This window comes from Phalaenopsis equestris, unplaced genomic scaffold (genome assembly GCF_001263595.1).
Source record: "Phalaenopsis equestris unplaced genomic scaffold, ASM126359v1 Scaffold000276, whole genome shotgun sequence".
NCBI lineage: Eukaryota > Viridiplantae > Streptophyta > Magnoliopsida > Asparagales > Orchidaceae > Phalaenopsis > Phalaenopsis equestris.
The window spans coordinates 1,987,407-2,003,295 of NW_018164718.1; the positions used below are offsets into that span (position 1 = coordinate 1,987,407).

At 34.2% G+C, this 15,889-nt stretch overlaps 1 protein-coding gene across 1 annotated transcript in view; it reads right to left on the reverse strand.

Annotated features, from left to right (window-relative positions):
• Positions 1-4,411: 4,411 nt before the first annotated feature.
• The window catches only part of LOC110024827 (CBS domain-containing protein CBSCBSPB1-like), a 41,857-nt gene continuing 30,379 nt past the window's right edge, over positions 4,412-15,889 (reverse strand). The window contains exons 8-14 of the mRNA XM_020724997.1: positions 6,711-6,816; positions 6,533-6,591; positions 5,621-5,730; positions 5,398-5,531; positions 5,206-5,291; positions 5,021-5,110; positions 4,412-4,880 (exon numbers count right to left, since the gene is read on the reverse strand). Of these exons, the coding sequence (XP_020580656.1) occupies positions 4,698-4,880; positions 5,021-5,110; positions 5,206-5,291; positions 5,398-5,531; positions 5,621-5,730; positions 6,533-6,591; positions 6,711-6,816 (768 nt within the window). The 3' untranslated portion in view covers positions 4,412-4,697. The remainder of the gene's footprint in view (positions 4,881-5,020; positions 5,111-5,205; positions 5,292-5,397; positions 5,532-5,620; positions 5,731-6,532; positions 6,592-6,710; positions 6,817-15,889) is intronic.

The following is a 15,889-nucleotide window of genomic DNA, read 5'->3' on the forward strand; positions in this document are numbered from 1 at the left end:
AAAAACTTTTAGAGTGGATTACTCTAGTAGTTTGTGCTATTTTGAGCTTTATTTCTAAGTTGGCTAACCTAGGGTTCACAATTGATTGCCTTGGTGTGGTCTCTGTTGTTTAAGTTGGTGTGTTTTATATTTTTGTTCAAGTTTGATATTTTAAATTTTGATTTGGTTTGGCTTCTTAGTTTGTTGGTCAATATAAAAACCAAGGCATTATAAGTTTGATGTTTTGCATTTGGTTTTCTGGTCGAAGTTGATGTACACCATTCTATTTTATCCTTAGGTTTGGTTTAGTTTGAAGTTGTCATTGAAGTTTATATGAAAAATTCAAGTTTATATGATTTAAGACGAGAGTCACAAATATGAGATTTCAAGCTTAAAAGGTTACTCTATAAATTGGTTAAAAAGTTGTAAATTTTAGTATTAAAAGGTGCAAGCTTACATAATCTGGAGGGGCGATTGCTTAAATTATTTAAAAATGTATTTTTGAAATTTTTGAAATTTTAAGTGATTCAAAGTATAAGCCTTTTTAAGAGTTAAAATGTTTAAAATGTTTAAGGTCTTTAAAAAATTTTGAATTGTTTTGAAAGTTTAAGGTGTTTTAAAATTTTTAAGTGTTTTTAATGTTTAGGTTGTTTTAAATTTTAAAGCGTTTTGAATTTCAAGTGTTTGAAAGTTTTAAGTTGTTTTGAAGGTTTAAGTTATTTTCAAGTTTTATGCTTTTAAAAGTTTTAAGCTATTTTAAATGGGTTTAAAGTATTTTAATATTTTCAAAAGGTTAAGAGTTTTAAGTTAATCTAAAAATTTTTAAAGTGTTTTGATTTTTTATGTGTTTAAGAGTTCTTAAGTTATTTTAAAACTTTTAAAATTGTTTTAAATTTTGAAGTGTTTAATAAAAAGTTTTATGTTTTTTTTAAATGGGTTTAAAGTATTTTTTTTTAATTTTTAAGTGTTTGAAAGTTCTTGCAACCAACTTTCATAAACTAAAATGAAATAGTTTAAAACATATGAAGTTTTTTTTAAATGGGTTTAAAGTATTTTTTTTAATTTTTAAGTGTTTGAAAGTGCTTGCAACCAACATTCATAAACTAAAATGAAATAGTTTAAAACATATGATTATACATGGAAAGCAGACACATGCATTCAAACGTAGGTCTTCAAATAAGCGGAATGCCACTACAACACTATGGGTTACCCCTTTGAACTGGAGGGAAAAGAGTACCGCCACCACACATTTGCAATACAGTGCTATGTCACCATGCATTTCAGTCTTCAGACCAGATTGTGAACTTTGCTGACACTCTATACTTAATGCACCCTAATACTCCTAATTAGTGGAAGAACTCCAGTGTAGTTCCTAATGCCTCACCAAGTGGTTTGAATGGTTTTCAAAAAGGATAAATAGTAATGGCTTATCTAATAATGACAAGCTCGCTATAAGAAATGATCCCTGGTTTGACACAACTAAACCCGCCTAATGAACCAGTCGAGAGATGAGGACTGCAACCCCTACAAAGTGGTGCAACAAATGATCTAGGATAGAAACACAGAGTCATACACCTATGAAGGTTAAAACATAAGTTGCTTGACAAAAGTGCCAAACTTGAATAGATAGCATGCAGAACCATGCTCATTACACTACGATCACATTTATGGGAGAGAAAAAAATGTCAAATTGATCTCACTGCAATAATGCCAAGTGTTGTAGCTCTAAGTGTAGAACACATTATCATGCTTGGCCAAGCAGAGGTTCATGGCATAAGGCTGCGATACTAGATATCGGTGCCACACCTTTGGACCAGACATATATGAGGTATGGTGCCACAATGCTAAAATTAGTGTTGCGACTTTCAGCTAGAAAGTTAGGGTCTGGCGCTACGGTGCCAAAAGGTAGGGTCATGGTTCTAGGTCAAACAAAAATAAGATGGCACTGCATCATCACTGAGGCAATTTCATGGCACTATCAATGAGCCATATGACGCTACACCACCTAAGCAAGGTGTTGTAGAGCAAGCTCAAAATTGGGTATGGTGCCACTACGCCTAAAGGACATTGCCATAGTTCTAGGGTGAAAGAAAAGAGGAAAAGCACTTGGATGCTTAAGAAAAATATAGGGAAGCTAAAAAGGAACATAACCTAGCAGTTTTCTCTAATAACAACCTATTTTAAATCTCTAACATCACCCTAAGGGCTTTAAAAAGAGATAAAATAAAGGGAAAAGAGTTTCACCTGTGCGGAGATTTTGATGATGTTTTTATGTTTTAAGATCTGATGTTGCTCTATGTATCCATGAGTATCTAGATCATAAGCTAAGCAATCGCCAGCGATGAAATTTTCTTTGAAATGAGAGGAAAATGGAGTAGTGGTGTCTGAGCCCTCATTTTGCTCTGGAGGGGCCAAAAGGGAGTCAAAGACTAAAAAAATTGAACCCTTGAGGTAGCTCGGGCTGCCTATTTTAAAGAGCAAAAAGTTGGTTCGGTGTCGCAACACTACTGATGTGGCAAGTTTCATGTCGGTTGACCTGGGAACATTCTAGCCTTGACATGCAGGTAAAAGTTTTTATCATTTAGCTTCAAGCTATGGTACCCAATAATGGTGCTGCATCATCACTGATTTGGTTGTTGACCTCACTTTTGGTCAACCCTTCCCCTCAACTTATATCTAATCTCATATGTACCTAGTACCATTTCATAATGTCAATATATGACTGAATTAAACTTGGATCAGCCAGGACATAAACTCGACTTAAACTAAAATTTAAGTCAACTCTATTTTAAATTTAAACTTAATATTTAACTGAACAAAAAATTGAACTTAACAAAATTAAAATGTGAATCGAATTTATCCAACTTCAATCAAACCCTAAAATTGAACTAAGAATTAGCTTAATTCAAATGCACCATGAAATTATCATTTTTTTATAGATCATCATAGTGCTTGAATTTTTTTTTTGAAAGGTACATGATGATCATTATCAGATATGAGAAGTATGCAAATAAGTTGCATGACGATCAGACACCAATTTTGAGTAAAATTTTTTGTTTTTAGGTTTTCATGCATGAATATTAGTTTAACATAAACTTTTTTTCATTGAAGTGTGATTTTTCAAATTGGATTGCAGGAGTGCATCTGAATTGTAAAAACCTTTCAAATGAGCCCCTCCTACCCATATCAGAATATGTTTTTGGGAAGACTACTTTAAATTGAACAATAATGAGGATAATAAAGATAATAATCATGATAACACCCTAAATTGAACTTAAATAATCATCAAACTCAAACAAAAGTAAAATTAAGTTAAAAATATTTATTTTAATCAATTTAAACTCATAAAAAATTTTCATAAAAAAATTACAAAAAATTTCTCCTAGGGTGGGGCCCACAAATTGACTTCAAGTTTCTTGTGATAAGGCCCACCTTGACCAAAACCAACTTCATCATTATGTTCCCTTAATTTTTTTTGACCCATATGAGTTAAGGCTAACTTTTAGCCCTAACCACTCATAACCACCCTAATTCCTTCATTTAAATTTTCTCCCTCTTCCTTTCTTCCCTCCCTACTTTGTCTAAAACACCTCTTCTCGCCTCCCCCCACCCCCTCCTTTTTTTCTAAATTTCAATTTTTCATGCTTTAAAATAGTTCTTTGAAGCATTCCCCTCATTCCTTTCTTCCTTCTCACTTAGGCAAAACACTCCTCTCCTCTCCTCTCCTCCTGTTCTTTTTCTTCCACATGTCACTGAAACCCTCTCCCAAAACACTCCTCTCCTCTCCTCTTGTTCTTTTTCTTCCACATGTCACTGAAACCCTCTCCTCTTTTTCCCCTCTCTTTACCAAGGAAATCAAAGGCTTATACTTCACTCAAGCATAGTACACTATCCTCTTTCTTATTTTATCCATATAGATCACTATGCATTAATACATTTACAAGCATAGCCTCACGTCTGTCCATTTATTATTCTTCCTTTCAGTTGGTCAAAATTCACCACCACACTTTAATTTCAAGCATAGCCTCACATCCCTTGGTTAAAGCCTAGCATCACTTTATCTCAAATATAAAAATAAACTCAAGATCAAATACACCTGCAAATTAAAGCATTATTCAAACAAATATAAAAATATATGATGATCTCCTCCATTTTAGTTGATACACCTAAGAAAACAAAAAAAAAAAATGTAAATTACGTTGAGGAGCATAACAATACCCATACAAAATGTATGTCCCTTCAATTTGCAATGTACAAGATGTGTTATATTGCGTGCATCTACACTTAATACCTCCAGCGATACAGAAAGAACTTGTCCAAATAGCAAGCTTACCAAGCAATATCAATCGGCCGAAATATAGCAAAAATTTATTTGAGAATGCCTGGGTTGTCTGTTTTATAGAACAAATGCACAACCACTAAGAGAGTTTCATGGAAGATATTCTCATTAGGAATAATCAGATATAAACCATTACAGTGCTCTGATCCTGAATCCAAACTCTTATTTGGAGTTTTATTCCAGGAGAATAAAACATTCATCTCCTGAGAATTATGCTTAGCTAGAAAACACATAAAAAAGAAAAAAATTACAAATATTGTTGTATTTTCTGGAGAATGATTGGTATACAAATCATCTGCTAGTTCCTGGACCTTACACAAGGCTGTCTCTTATATTTTGGGAGTGTGGAGTATGAAACAGTTTGCAATAAAGATGCATTTTATGTGCTTGATCTCTTAAGAAAAGCCATGACACCAAGACCGGCAACAAGGGCAGCTCCTGCAGCCACCGCACTGTATGCTGAGGCCCATGCATCCTTATGAGCGTGTTCTGTTCCTACTTGCCCACCAAGATGCTTCCGACGAGACGCTGAGCCTGGGAATTCTAAGTGCAGTCTAAGACCCTGCATTAGCACAACAAAACGAAGTTCTGCCTTCTGAACACATTCTGATGGCTACCAAATTCACCAACCAAGCGCTGAAAGAAAACTGCTCAACGCTAAAGAAGAGAACGAATAAGCATCATGATCGAAGTTGAAGATACCTTCCAACCAAGCTGTCTAGCATGGTCTACTGCTGCCTGAAGGTCATTGTCTGATGCAATAACAACCTTATCATGGTCTTCATCTTCATACTAGGACGAAAACACCAAAGACATCAATTTTATCTTCTGAAGGCAAATTAATGTTACAATCTCAACTAAGGAAGATGGCAGAATGTCATGCATACCAATATCAGGGGGAGATTATTCCTATCAATGTCATCACCAGCCCTCTGAAGGATGGAAGCCATGAGGTCTGTCAAGCTTGAAGTGTCTTGAATTATCGAAATCCATGTCAAAAATAGATCAAATAACGGCGTTATAAATGAATTAACAGTAGATTTAAGATGAGATGATTTAATTACGAGATGCTTTAGTACCACAATTAAATCTATGCATCCTGCCTTTCCTATCCTGAAGCTTAAAGGAAAAAACAGAGAGGCCAGAAGACTGATAAAAGGCAGCAGCTCTCAATGTGTCCGTTCCATCAGATGCAAATTTCATTGAATTGTCACTGGAAGAGATTCTTCTGTCAGTTGTGCGTGCACGATCATCACCTATAGAAGAAACATTACATTGACCACTGAAGAGAAACTACATAACCTGCAATTATCGTCATCATCTTCAAAAGGTCCAATGGACATAGCTGAATCCCAGAACTTCTGCATTAGAGAATTTGTTGTCTCAGCTCCTCCAACGCCACTACTTCCCACCTAATTAAGTAGATAGACACCAATAAGCAAGGTTCAAATAACATCAGAGAATTGCTAACATCCGGTAGTATGATCAAGTTAATATATAAATATTGAAGGCGACAGGCCACATTTTGGTTACAAAAGTCAGTTCAAGAGGAGCAATTGGGAATGTAGATTTGGTTAGCATATTATTCTCAGAGCGGATATTTTCAATATGCTACTAGCATACTTCCATCAGAATTCATATACAGGAACATAAAACAGGCCACAAAAGCAATCATAACATATGGACAAGGACCAGAGAAAAAATATTAATAATTGCTAGTCTATGATCTCAGATTCAAGTGACAATCGAGTATGAAATTGCCATGGTTATTCAGAGATCAACTATAGGTGCATTGGTATAGCAAGGAATCAATTAAAGCTGCATGAAGCTTTAACCAAAACAGCTCCAACTTAGAAGGTAGCGCATATGATGAGCTATCAGCCCAAGGCTAGAAGCAGCAAATTAGCAAACACATGAACACATAAAAGAATGGCAGATAAATCTCTCCACACCAAATGAACCAAAAATTACAGACAACCAACATAATCAAATTTAGTGACAATAAGCCAACTTACTGATCGAACATAGATCGGATCAGATGATCAGAAATTTTTAACAGCCTAAATCACTCAAGTGCAGTACAACTAATTAATTTGCAAAGAAAAACGTGAAAACTAAGAGAAAATAAGTGTCCAAAAAATTTGAAATTAAGGTTAAATTGTAAAGAAAAGAGTTCCAGTGGAAAAGCATGAATTACATACAGGAAAGTCTTACCGTAGCAACTGCAGCATGAGTGATGTGAATAACATCAAGAACTGAAACAATGTTCCCATCTGTTAAATATCCATTCACCAAAAAATTTAAAAAAAAAACTCTAAGTAAAAATCCTATAATAAAATTGAAAAGTAAAATAATAAAAAGCAAATTATCGCTGGTCTCTGAATATGATTACTTCTATCAACAATAGGAAGATGAAGAAATTTCCCCTCATGCATTGTATGCAAAGCATCAACAATGGGCGTATCAACAGTTCCACATGCAGGATTAGTAGTCATAACCTATAAAGTTGAAACAATAAAAAGTCTGTCTGCAAAACCGAAACAAAATGATAAACATCTCAAATATAAAAAAAATGAAAATATGTCGAGCTTTATAACTTGGAGAGTTTCAATGAGTAAGATATTTGGTACAGGGTAAATTGTGCTACTATTTTATCCCTCATTTTAGTTCTGTTGTTCATCCAAAGATCTTTCTGTATATGAGGAAGCCATTAACAGAAAAAGAGAGACCTTAAACGCAAGGATATGATGTAACCTTATTGAATTTTTCTATAAGCTGGCCTGAAATGTAGTATGAAGTTCAATTATAACTCAAAAATAAAAAAATCAGTCAATTAAATTCTTGGCTGATGTCGGTTACCCAAACATTTACGCTATTTCTTCAGCACCTTCCTGACTACTGCAAGTTGGCATGGCGATCCTAACAGTGCATAAGGCATATTCTTTTGGGTAAAAACCACAGCAGCAGCAAGCCATAAGCTTTAGGCAGACAACGTCTGCAATGAAGAACCAAACTCCTGCATTGTGGCAAGTGTCCTCTTACACCGGAAGTAACACATGCCGATAGCGTCCATGTTACTGTGTCATCTTGAGACTAGGGATATATGTTTGAATACAACATATATCACTTTCATACTGTACATTGCATGTAAAACGTATAATCGGACCATAAGCATGATTCCCTCTCAATGTAATCGCCACACAATCATTCTCCCAGATACTTCTCGAGCAAATATAAATAAAAAAATATCAGAAAATTTTATGTTCATCATTCAGTGACAGACAAGATTTAGGTGCAGTATCATGTATTGCAGATAAATTTGGATTAGAGAAACAAATGCATTAACATGATGCTTTCAAATTCTGTTATCTCTAACTTCTAAGGCTCATTAAAAAATCTTTCCAAGGACAGAGCATCTGCTAGATAAAGAGAAACTGTAAAACGAAATATTAGACAAAACAACCAATACTGAATCACCAAAATACTGACAAATTCATGCATAACCAATATATAGAAACAGAGAAAATTTACAGAATCATTCATCATTCCTCGATAACGAGGTGTTCAGCAGCACCTAATATACTAGATGATACTTGAGCAGAATTCATAAGCTTAAGAAATTAATGTATAAATTAATGTATTAAAGATATGTTAATCATCATCACCTATAATATTAAAGATTGGGGTTAATTTGATGAATCCTCGTTCATTCATTCGTGTTGAGTGCTGCAAAAGGTGTGATCCATTTGACACTTTCCTATCCACATTAAATTACTTTCACCATCTCTCTAACAAAATCATTTCTCAACAACACACCCACCATTACATTCTAATTTCTATCACACTCAACTTGATTGTCAATGAACATTTTGTTGCCAGCACTTAAATTTATAAAAAATGGCCTTCTATTTTGAAAACTAACTAAAATTTACGTTTACGTCTCTACAATTTTTCATGATATGAAGTAATTTTAAAGCATTCCATAAATTTTAATGAAATGGTTTTAACTCTAGAATACAAGCTTGAACTCTAGAAACAAAGCCTTCGACCATACACCTAATATATAGTATATAATTGAGAAGAATTATTGGAATGATTTTTCCAGAATAAATTTTTTATTTTCATTATTATTTCCGCTCAGTTTTTAAGGATCCACTGCACTAATTTAATTAATTTAACTTATGTAGGCAATCTCAAGTTTCAAGGAAATCACATTTAGAACATGTAAAAAGAGAGATTTCTGAGCAACATCTGATGCAATGGACATAGTTAGGGCTCAATCCATCAACTAAGTACAAGAGACGACACTTAGAACGTTGACCAAAATATGCACAAAATTCTGATAGAGAGCTCGATGCATGAGCATCTGAAATAGCACTAGATTTGGGCTAAAGCAGCACTCATATTTACAATGGCTATGCCCCGGAATTATGAAAACAGTTGGGGCGTCTAGGCGCTAGGTGCTTGACTCTAGAAATCAAGCTTGAACACTAGAAACAATGCCTTAGGCTTTACACCAAATCTTGAGGCATTCCACGAATTGCAATCATATGGCTTTGACTCCAAAAATCAAGTTTGAACTCTAGAAACGATGCCTTCAACTATACTCCTAATATATAGTATATAACTTATAAGCATTATTCGTATGATTTTTCCAGAATAAATTTTTTATTTTAATAATTATTTCGCTCAATTTTTGAAGATCAACCGCACTAACTTAATTAATTTAACTTATTTAGGCAATCCAAATTTTCAAAAAACTCACATATAGAACATATAAATGGAGTGAGTACCAAGGAACACGCGATGCAATGGACAAAGAAGACTCAAGCCCTCAATTAGGTGTAAGTGGCAACACCCAGAAGGTTGGGCCAAGTCTGCACGAAATTCTGATAGAAAGCGCGAAGCATGAGCACCTGACCTAGCACTAACCTAGGCAAAAGCGGCACACTCATTTTTAACAAAGGCTATGCCCCAAAATATGAACATAGGTGGGGTATCTTGGCACCGAGTGCTTGACTTCCAGCCTGATATTAGAGCAAACCAAGAGCTAAAATTTTTTAGCACTTTGGGCGTATTCTTCAAAAGAAAGAAGAGTATACAAGAGTCAAAATTAAACTTTTTTTTAAAATCTTTTAGAGAGGACTTGTTGGCAAAGTTGTAGGCGGCTAAAGTAAAAGAGTGAAAACAGCTGCAGTGGAGCAGAGCGAGATGTCACGGATTAACTTTCCTCAAGTCACCCGTGCGGCTTTAGCGCTATTCCTTAGCACCAAATCAACCTAATCCTCACAACGCCTGGATTTGTGAGCACCAAACACTTTTAAGAAGAAGAGTAGAGAGAAAGAAACACTTCACACTTGAATACTTGAAAACTTTGATTCAATGCTTGGGTGATTACAAATGAGGGGAGGGGCTCCTATTTATAGCCCCCTCCATGCTTAATGGAACATTCTAGAATACATTAAATTATACTAGTTTCTAGAGAGTTCTACATTCCTCTCTTATTACACACATAGCCCTAGAATATTCTAGATTATTCTTAATTTCTTCTTGGAGCCTTTCCTCCTCTTAGTCTCTAGAATTGGGTGGAATCTTCTAGAACCCCTTGGATGGTTCTCTACCTTCTGGCCTTCTCTAGAATCTTCCATTCCATGGTTGCCTTGCCAATTTCTCGTATGTGGCGGAGCCTGACACTCTCCCCCACTTAAACTCGCAATGCCCTCATTGCGGCTTCCCCTGCATGTTTGAAACCGCCTTCTTGGTTCGCCCCCAGACTTGGCAAACTTTAGTTTCACCTTGGTGTTATGGGAGAGGGGTGTTATGCAGCAAGTCTTCCTGGCTGGCGGCTTAGCCCTTGCCTCCAACCTTGTTGAACCATCTTTTTTCTTTCTTGGTGGAACCTCCACCACTTTCCTTGGCATCTCATCTCCTTGGGTCTTTTCTCCTTCATTGGTATCGTGAAAGATAGCCAAGTTGTCCCCCTTATCCTGGTCAATGCTAACCTTGAGCTGGATTGCCGATAGCGTTTTGGATCCTTGCTTGCTTAACCTCATTATTGGTACTGAGCAAGCTTGACTCTCTTCTGTGATGCACAGGCTATTGACAAATTACATTGGGAATGCTCTTGCTTGCTCCAAGAAGTTTATTCTCAGTACAATTTTGTAATCATCCAAAGGAATGATAAAAAAATTTCGAGTACTTGACTATGCCCCAATGCTGGTCTTAACTCCCTTAGCCACTCCGTCGATTGGCATCTCTGCTGAGTTGACGACTTTAATGGAGCCTCCTCCTTTAGTCATCTGCAACCCCAACTTTTTTGCTTCCTTGCTGGAGATGAAGTTGTGGGAAGTACCTGTATCCACCATTGCCTTGGTGGTCTTCCCTTCTATTGCCATCTCCACAAAGAATAACCCCTTCCCTTGGGGTTTTGTCGGAGCTTGCATCCCGTTCAACAATTGAAGAGATCCCACATGTGTCTCCATGTCCTTTTCCCTATCACTTTCTTCTTCCTCCTCATGGCTTGAAAGATGAGAGTTAAGGGCCTTCTTCTGAGGAGGTCCTTCACAAAGAAAGCTGCGATTTTAATATGACTTATTTTTATTCTTCCCCTCGTCCCTTGCCTTTGTTGAGGTTGACTCGCGACGTTTATCCTCCTTGTGTTTGCCCTTGTCATCCCCACCTTTGACATCACAACTCTTTTTATCTTCAGGTTTTCTAGACTCCTTTGAATAATCAGTCAGGCTTTCAGCAACCACGATGGCAGTGGTAAGATCTTGCACTCCTTGCCTCCTAAGTTTGGTCTTTGCCCAATGTTGGAGCCCATCCATGAAGTTGAAGAGAGCATCCTTATCTGACATATCTGGGATTTCAAGAACCAAGCTTGTAAATTCCTTTGATATAGTCTCGAATCAAACCCTCTTGCTTAAGCCTTTGCAGCCGGGCTCGAGCCTCATCCGCTCGAGCCTCATCCTCGGTATTCTCGAGATAGAACTGCATCTTTAGTTCTCTCTTGGAGTCATTGAAAGTGGTCATGAAACACAAACCTTTCTCTAAAGCGATAGGATAAGACTTAAGGTATTGAAATATACTTGCACTTTACAAAAGTTTGTTGTTTTCTCTGTATCTTCAAACACAATACTGAGTGGGAAATGATGTTTAAAAAATTTTTTCAAACCTATATTATTGGAGAATCTATGTTAAGTAGAGCATTAGTTCTGTAAAAGTCAGTATATGGGTTGTGCACTCTCTACATAATGTGCCTAGTGTGATAAGGAAAGAAATTTGAATGTATATTAATGCGACAAGTAGTATATAGTGTCACGGTAATGTCTGTTTAATTTGGGTTTGCTCGAAGACAAGGACTAATCTATATATAGGGGTATTTGATAGGCATTATTTGGTAAGATTTTCCACAGTTGGATCTTTGATTTACACAGTTATTTTCACTCAATTTTCAGAAAATCAGTGCACTAAATAAATTAATTTTTTTAAAAATAAAAAATAAATTTTTTTGGAGGATTTCACATGCAAAACACATAAAAAAGCGATTAGAGCCATCCAAGCAACATCCAACTCAATGGATGCAATTAGAGAGCTCAATTGCCCTGCTAATGAATCCTATAGCCCTAAAGCCTGACTCAGATCCACAAAGAATTGAGACAAAGCTCAGCAACCGAGCACTCGATATAGCACCAATGTGACATACATTTCTTACAAAAGATTTTTCTCAAATATCTGCAGACCATTCAGAAGCTTAGGCTCTTGATTGAACACCAATTCAAATTTGAGTAATTTAAAGGCCAAAATTTTTCAATTTTATGGGAATATTCAAAGGAAAACAATATAAAAAAGATGAACTTTGAATTTTGAGGGGATCTTTTAAAGACTTTCAGTAACTATTGGTTGAGATTGAATTTAATGTTTTTGTTTTTGATCATATATTTCATGTTTCTCTATTATTCAAGCATGAACTAAACGCCACTCTGAATTTAAATAAAACTAATTTGCACGTTGATTTATTATTAATGCCAAATTTTTTATATTTATTTTTCACTGTTGTTGCATACTTTAACTAATTCTTCAAATTTTTTGATTGATTGGCCATAAATTAGATGTTTAGGAGATCTACCCAAAAATCAACTCATCATGATTAAAAGTGCCACAATGAATCACAAAATAGAGACGTCCACGTGAACTCTAATTGTTAGAATCCTCTAAACAAATTCAACAAAACCTATTAATATTTTACGTCTATCATAGAGATAAATATACGATATGTTAGCATGTTAATGACCTTAGACATTCAACAAAATTGTAGGATACACCATAAAAAATAATTACAAAAAAAATCATTATACATCAATTGACTTGCATTATAAATGAATAAACAATGTCAAATGAAGTTCAGTTTAATATTCACATGTTTACATCTGATCTATAATACTTAGCCAAGTTTGTTTTCAATACCAAGTCATTTTATTTTCTGCTAACTAACATCTTATTAGTATGGTTTGAATAAAACTAGGACAATTCTATTTTTGATATTTTATTGGATGATACTCTTTATTAATTAAAAAAAAAACTTTTTATTTTTTTAAGATCATACCAATGTGTATTCTTTCATATAATAGATTAAAGATATGTACCTTATTGCTATTCATCACCATTATTAGAAAATTATTAGCTTTAAATCGACTAATAAAATATGAAATATTTAAGCTTAGTTCAAATAATCTTAAGCCCCTCATCTTCTAAAAGTAACCTCTATTTTTCTTTAACTTTCCCGATAAACCTTAAGAAATCTTATTGTTAAAATCATCCTCCACAGTTAGTAAAAACTACGATAGCTAAATTTGAATAGATGAAATCATCTAGAAAACTATTGCAAAAGATAACAACTTGACGCTAATAAAAATTATATTGTGGTTGGAAGCATTTTTTTTCACTTTAAAAGAAATTCTAAACATGGCCATTGTTTTATTATAAATTTTATGGGGAATTTTAGCATATAATTAACACATTTTAGCTGCAATGTCCCCAAATTAATTCTCAAGGTATACTTTTCAAAATGAGAAAATAATATAAGATATTGATTCATTCATTTCTTACAATACCAATCTAATAAATTTATAAGCACAAAAATTGACTTCATAACACAACAACAACAAAAACAACAACAACAAGCCTTTATCCCACTAAGTAGGGTCGGCTACATGAATTCTCTTTCTCCATTGCGTTCTATTGAGTGTCATTTTTTATACAATTTGCCCAAGTCTTTTTATATCCACCTCTGCCTTTCTTAACATAAGTTGAGCCTAAAACATCTACTCTCCTAACAGAATCATCAGATGGTCGGCGTTTAATGTGACCAAACCATCTAAACGACTCTCTCTAATGTTATTCGTCACTGGTGCTGCACCAAACCTATCAGGGATATATACATTTCACATTGTCTCTAAGTGTCAAGTCACTCATCCATCGAGGCATTCTCATCTTAGCATCACTTAACTTTGTTTTATGCTTCTCTTTTAAAGGCTAACATTTTGTGCCATAGAGCATTGCAGATCTCACCGTCATCTTATAAAATTTTCCTTTCAGTTTGAGCGGTACTTTTCTATAACGCAATAGGCCCGATGCATTCTTCCACTTCAACCAACCAACTTGAATTCTACGAATAACATCCCCATCTATATCACCATCACTTTAAACTATAGACCCTAGGGTATCTAAAACAATCACACCTTTTAATGATATGATCACCCATAGTTACAACTCTGTCACTAAGACTACTACTACTACTAAAATTACATTCCATGTATTCAGTTTTAGATCTACTCAAATGAAGATCATTAGACTCCAATGTAGACCTCCATAATTCAAGTTTTTCCTGAACTCTTTCTCTAGTTTTATCCACGAGAAGGATATTATTAGCAAAAAGCATACACCAAGGTTCATCCTCTTGTAAATGTTCAGTAAGAGCATCCATAACTAAACCAAAAAGATATGGGCTTAAAACAGATCCCTGATGTAATTCGACAGAAATAGAACTGTTCGAACACAAGTAATAACTATAGTATACATGCCTTTAATGACATGAATATAAGTCATATCAACACATTTCTTCTCTAGAACTCTCCAAATAACTTCTCTTGGAACCATACCATAAGCTTTTTCTAAATCAATAAATATCATATGTAGATCTTCCTTATTCTCCTGTACTTCTCCATCAAACCTCTCAATAAATGTATAACATCCATAGTAGATCTGCCCTGTATAAATCCAAACTAATTATGAAAAGTCTTCGTATCATGTCTTAACATATGTTCAATTACCCTCTCCCATAATTTTAAAGTATGACACATCAACTAAATTCCTCTATAATTTGCTCCTTAAAGTATGACACATCAACTAAATTCCTCTATAATTTGCACACTCTTGTGCATCCCTTTATTCTTAAAAATGGGGATAAAATAGTCTTCCTTCACTTCTCAGACATCTTTTTAGTATTTAAAATAATATTAAAGAGTTTAGTAAGCTAAGAAACTCCAAATCTTCTAAAAATTTCAACACTTCAATTGAGATATCATCAGGTCTTATTGAGTTTCCACCATTGCTCTTTTTTTTAAGCCTCAACTTCTTTTTATACCAATGTGACGAGAAAAATAAAAAAAATTATTATTATTAATGTTATTAAGATTACTAAGGTCGATCATATTTTTAGAAACTTCATTAAAAAATTTATCGAAATAGCACACCCGCCTATGTTGAATATCTTCATCTAGGAAAAACACTTTTTAATTTTTATCTTTAATACACTTAACTTGAATTAAATCTTTACTTTTCTTTTCTCTTTATTTGGATAGTTTATACATATATTTTTCACCCACTTTAGTATCTAATCTATCATAAATATCACTAAAAGCAGAATTTTAAGCATCATAAATTGTTCTCTTAGACTCCCTACGAGTCACCTTATATTTTTTTCAGCTTTATAAGCTTTTACATTTAAACTAATTTTTATAACACAACTTGTTATTTTTTATCTTTTCTTGCACATTATTATTCCACCACCAACTATTTTTATTTATAAAAATTTTTCCTTTTGATTCTTCAAGTACATCTTTCGCCACTTGTTACTTCATAACACAACTACATATATAAAATCAAATTAATTAGTTGACACCAACAATACTTTTCAAAGTTTTTGTTTCATTACCCTCTCCTATTGTTTCATCCCCTAATTACATAAGTTTGCTTACACACAGTTTCCACAAATTAAAATATTATAATTACTATTAAATGCAGGCATCAAAATGCTACTTTTAAAAACAACAAAACATACCTTAGCATTTAAAAATTTAATAAGTCAAAGTACTACAATATCTAACGTAACTTTATATATTTTTTTGAAAACTATTTTCTTTTTCATCAGCATCATTTGCTGTATCCCAACTATTTGGAGATCACTTTTTCATTGTTCCAATTGAGTGCTGACAAAGCAGTTAAAACATATGTCATTTTGAAAAAAAAAAAGAAATCCATTTTATCTCAAGTCAAACCATTTTCCTTCCT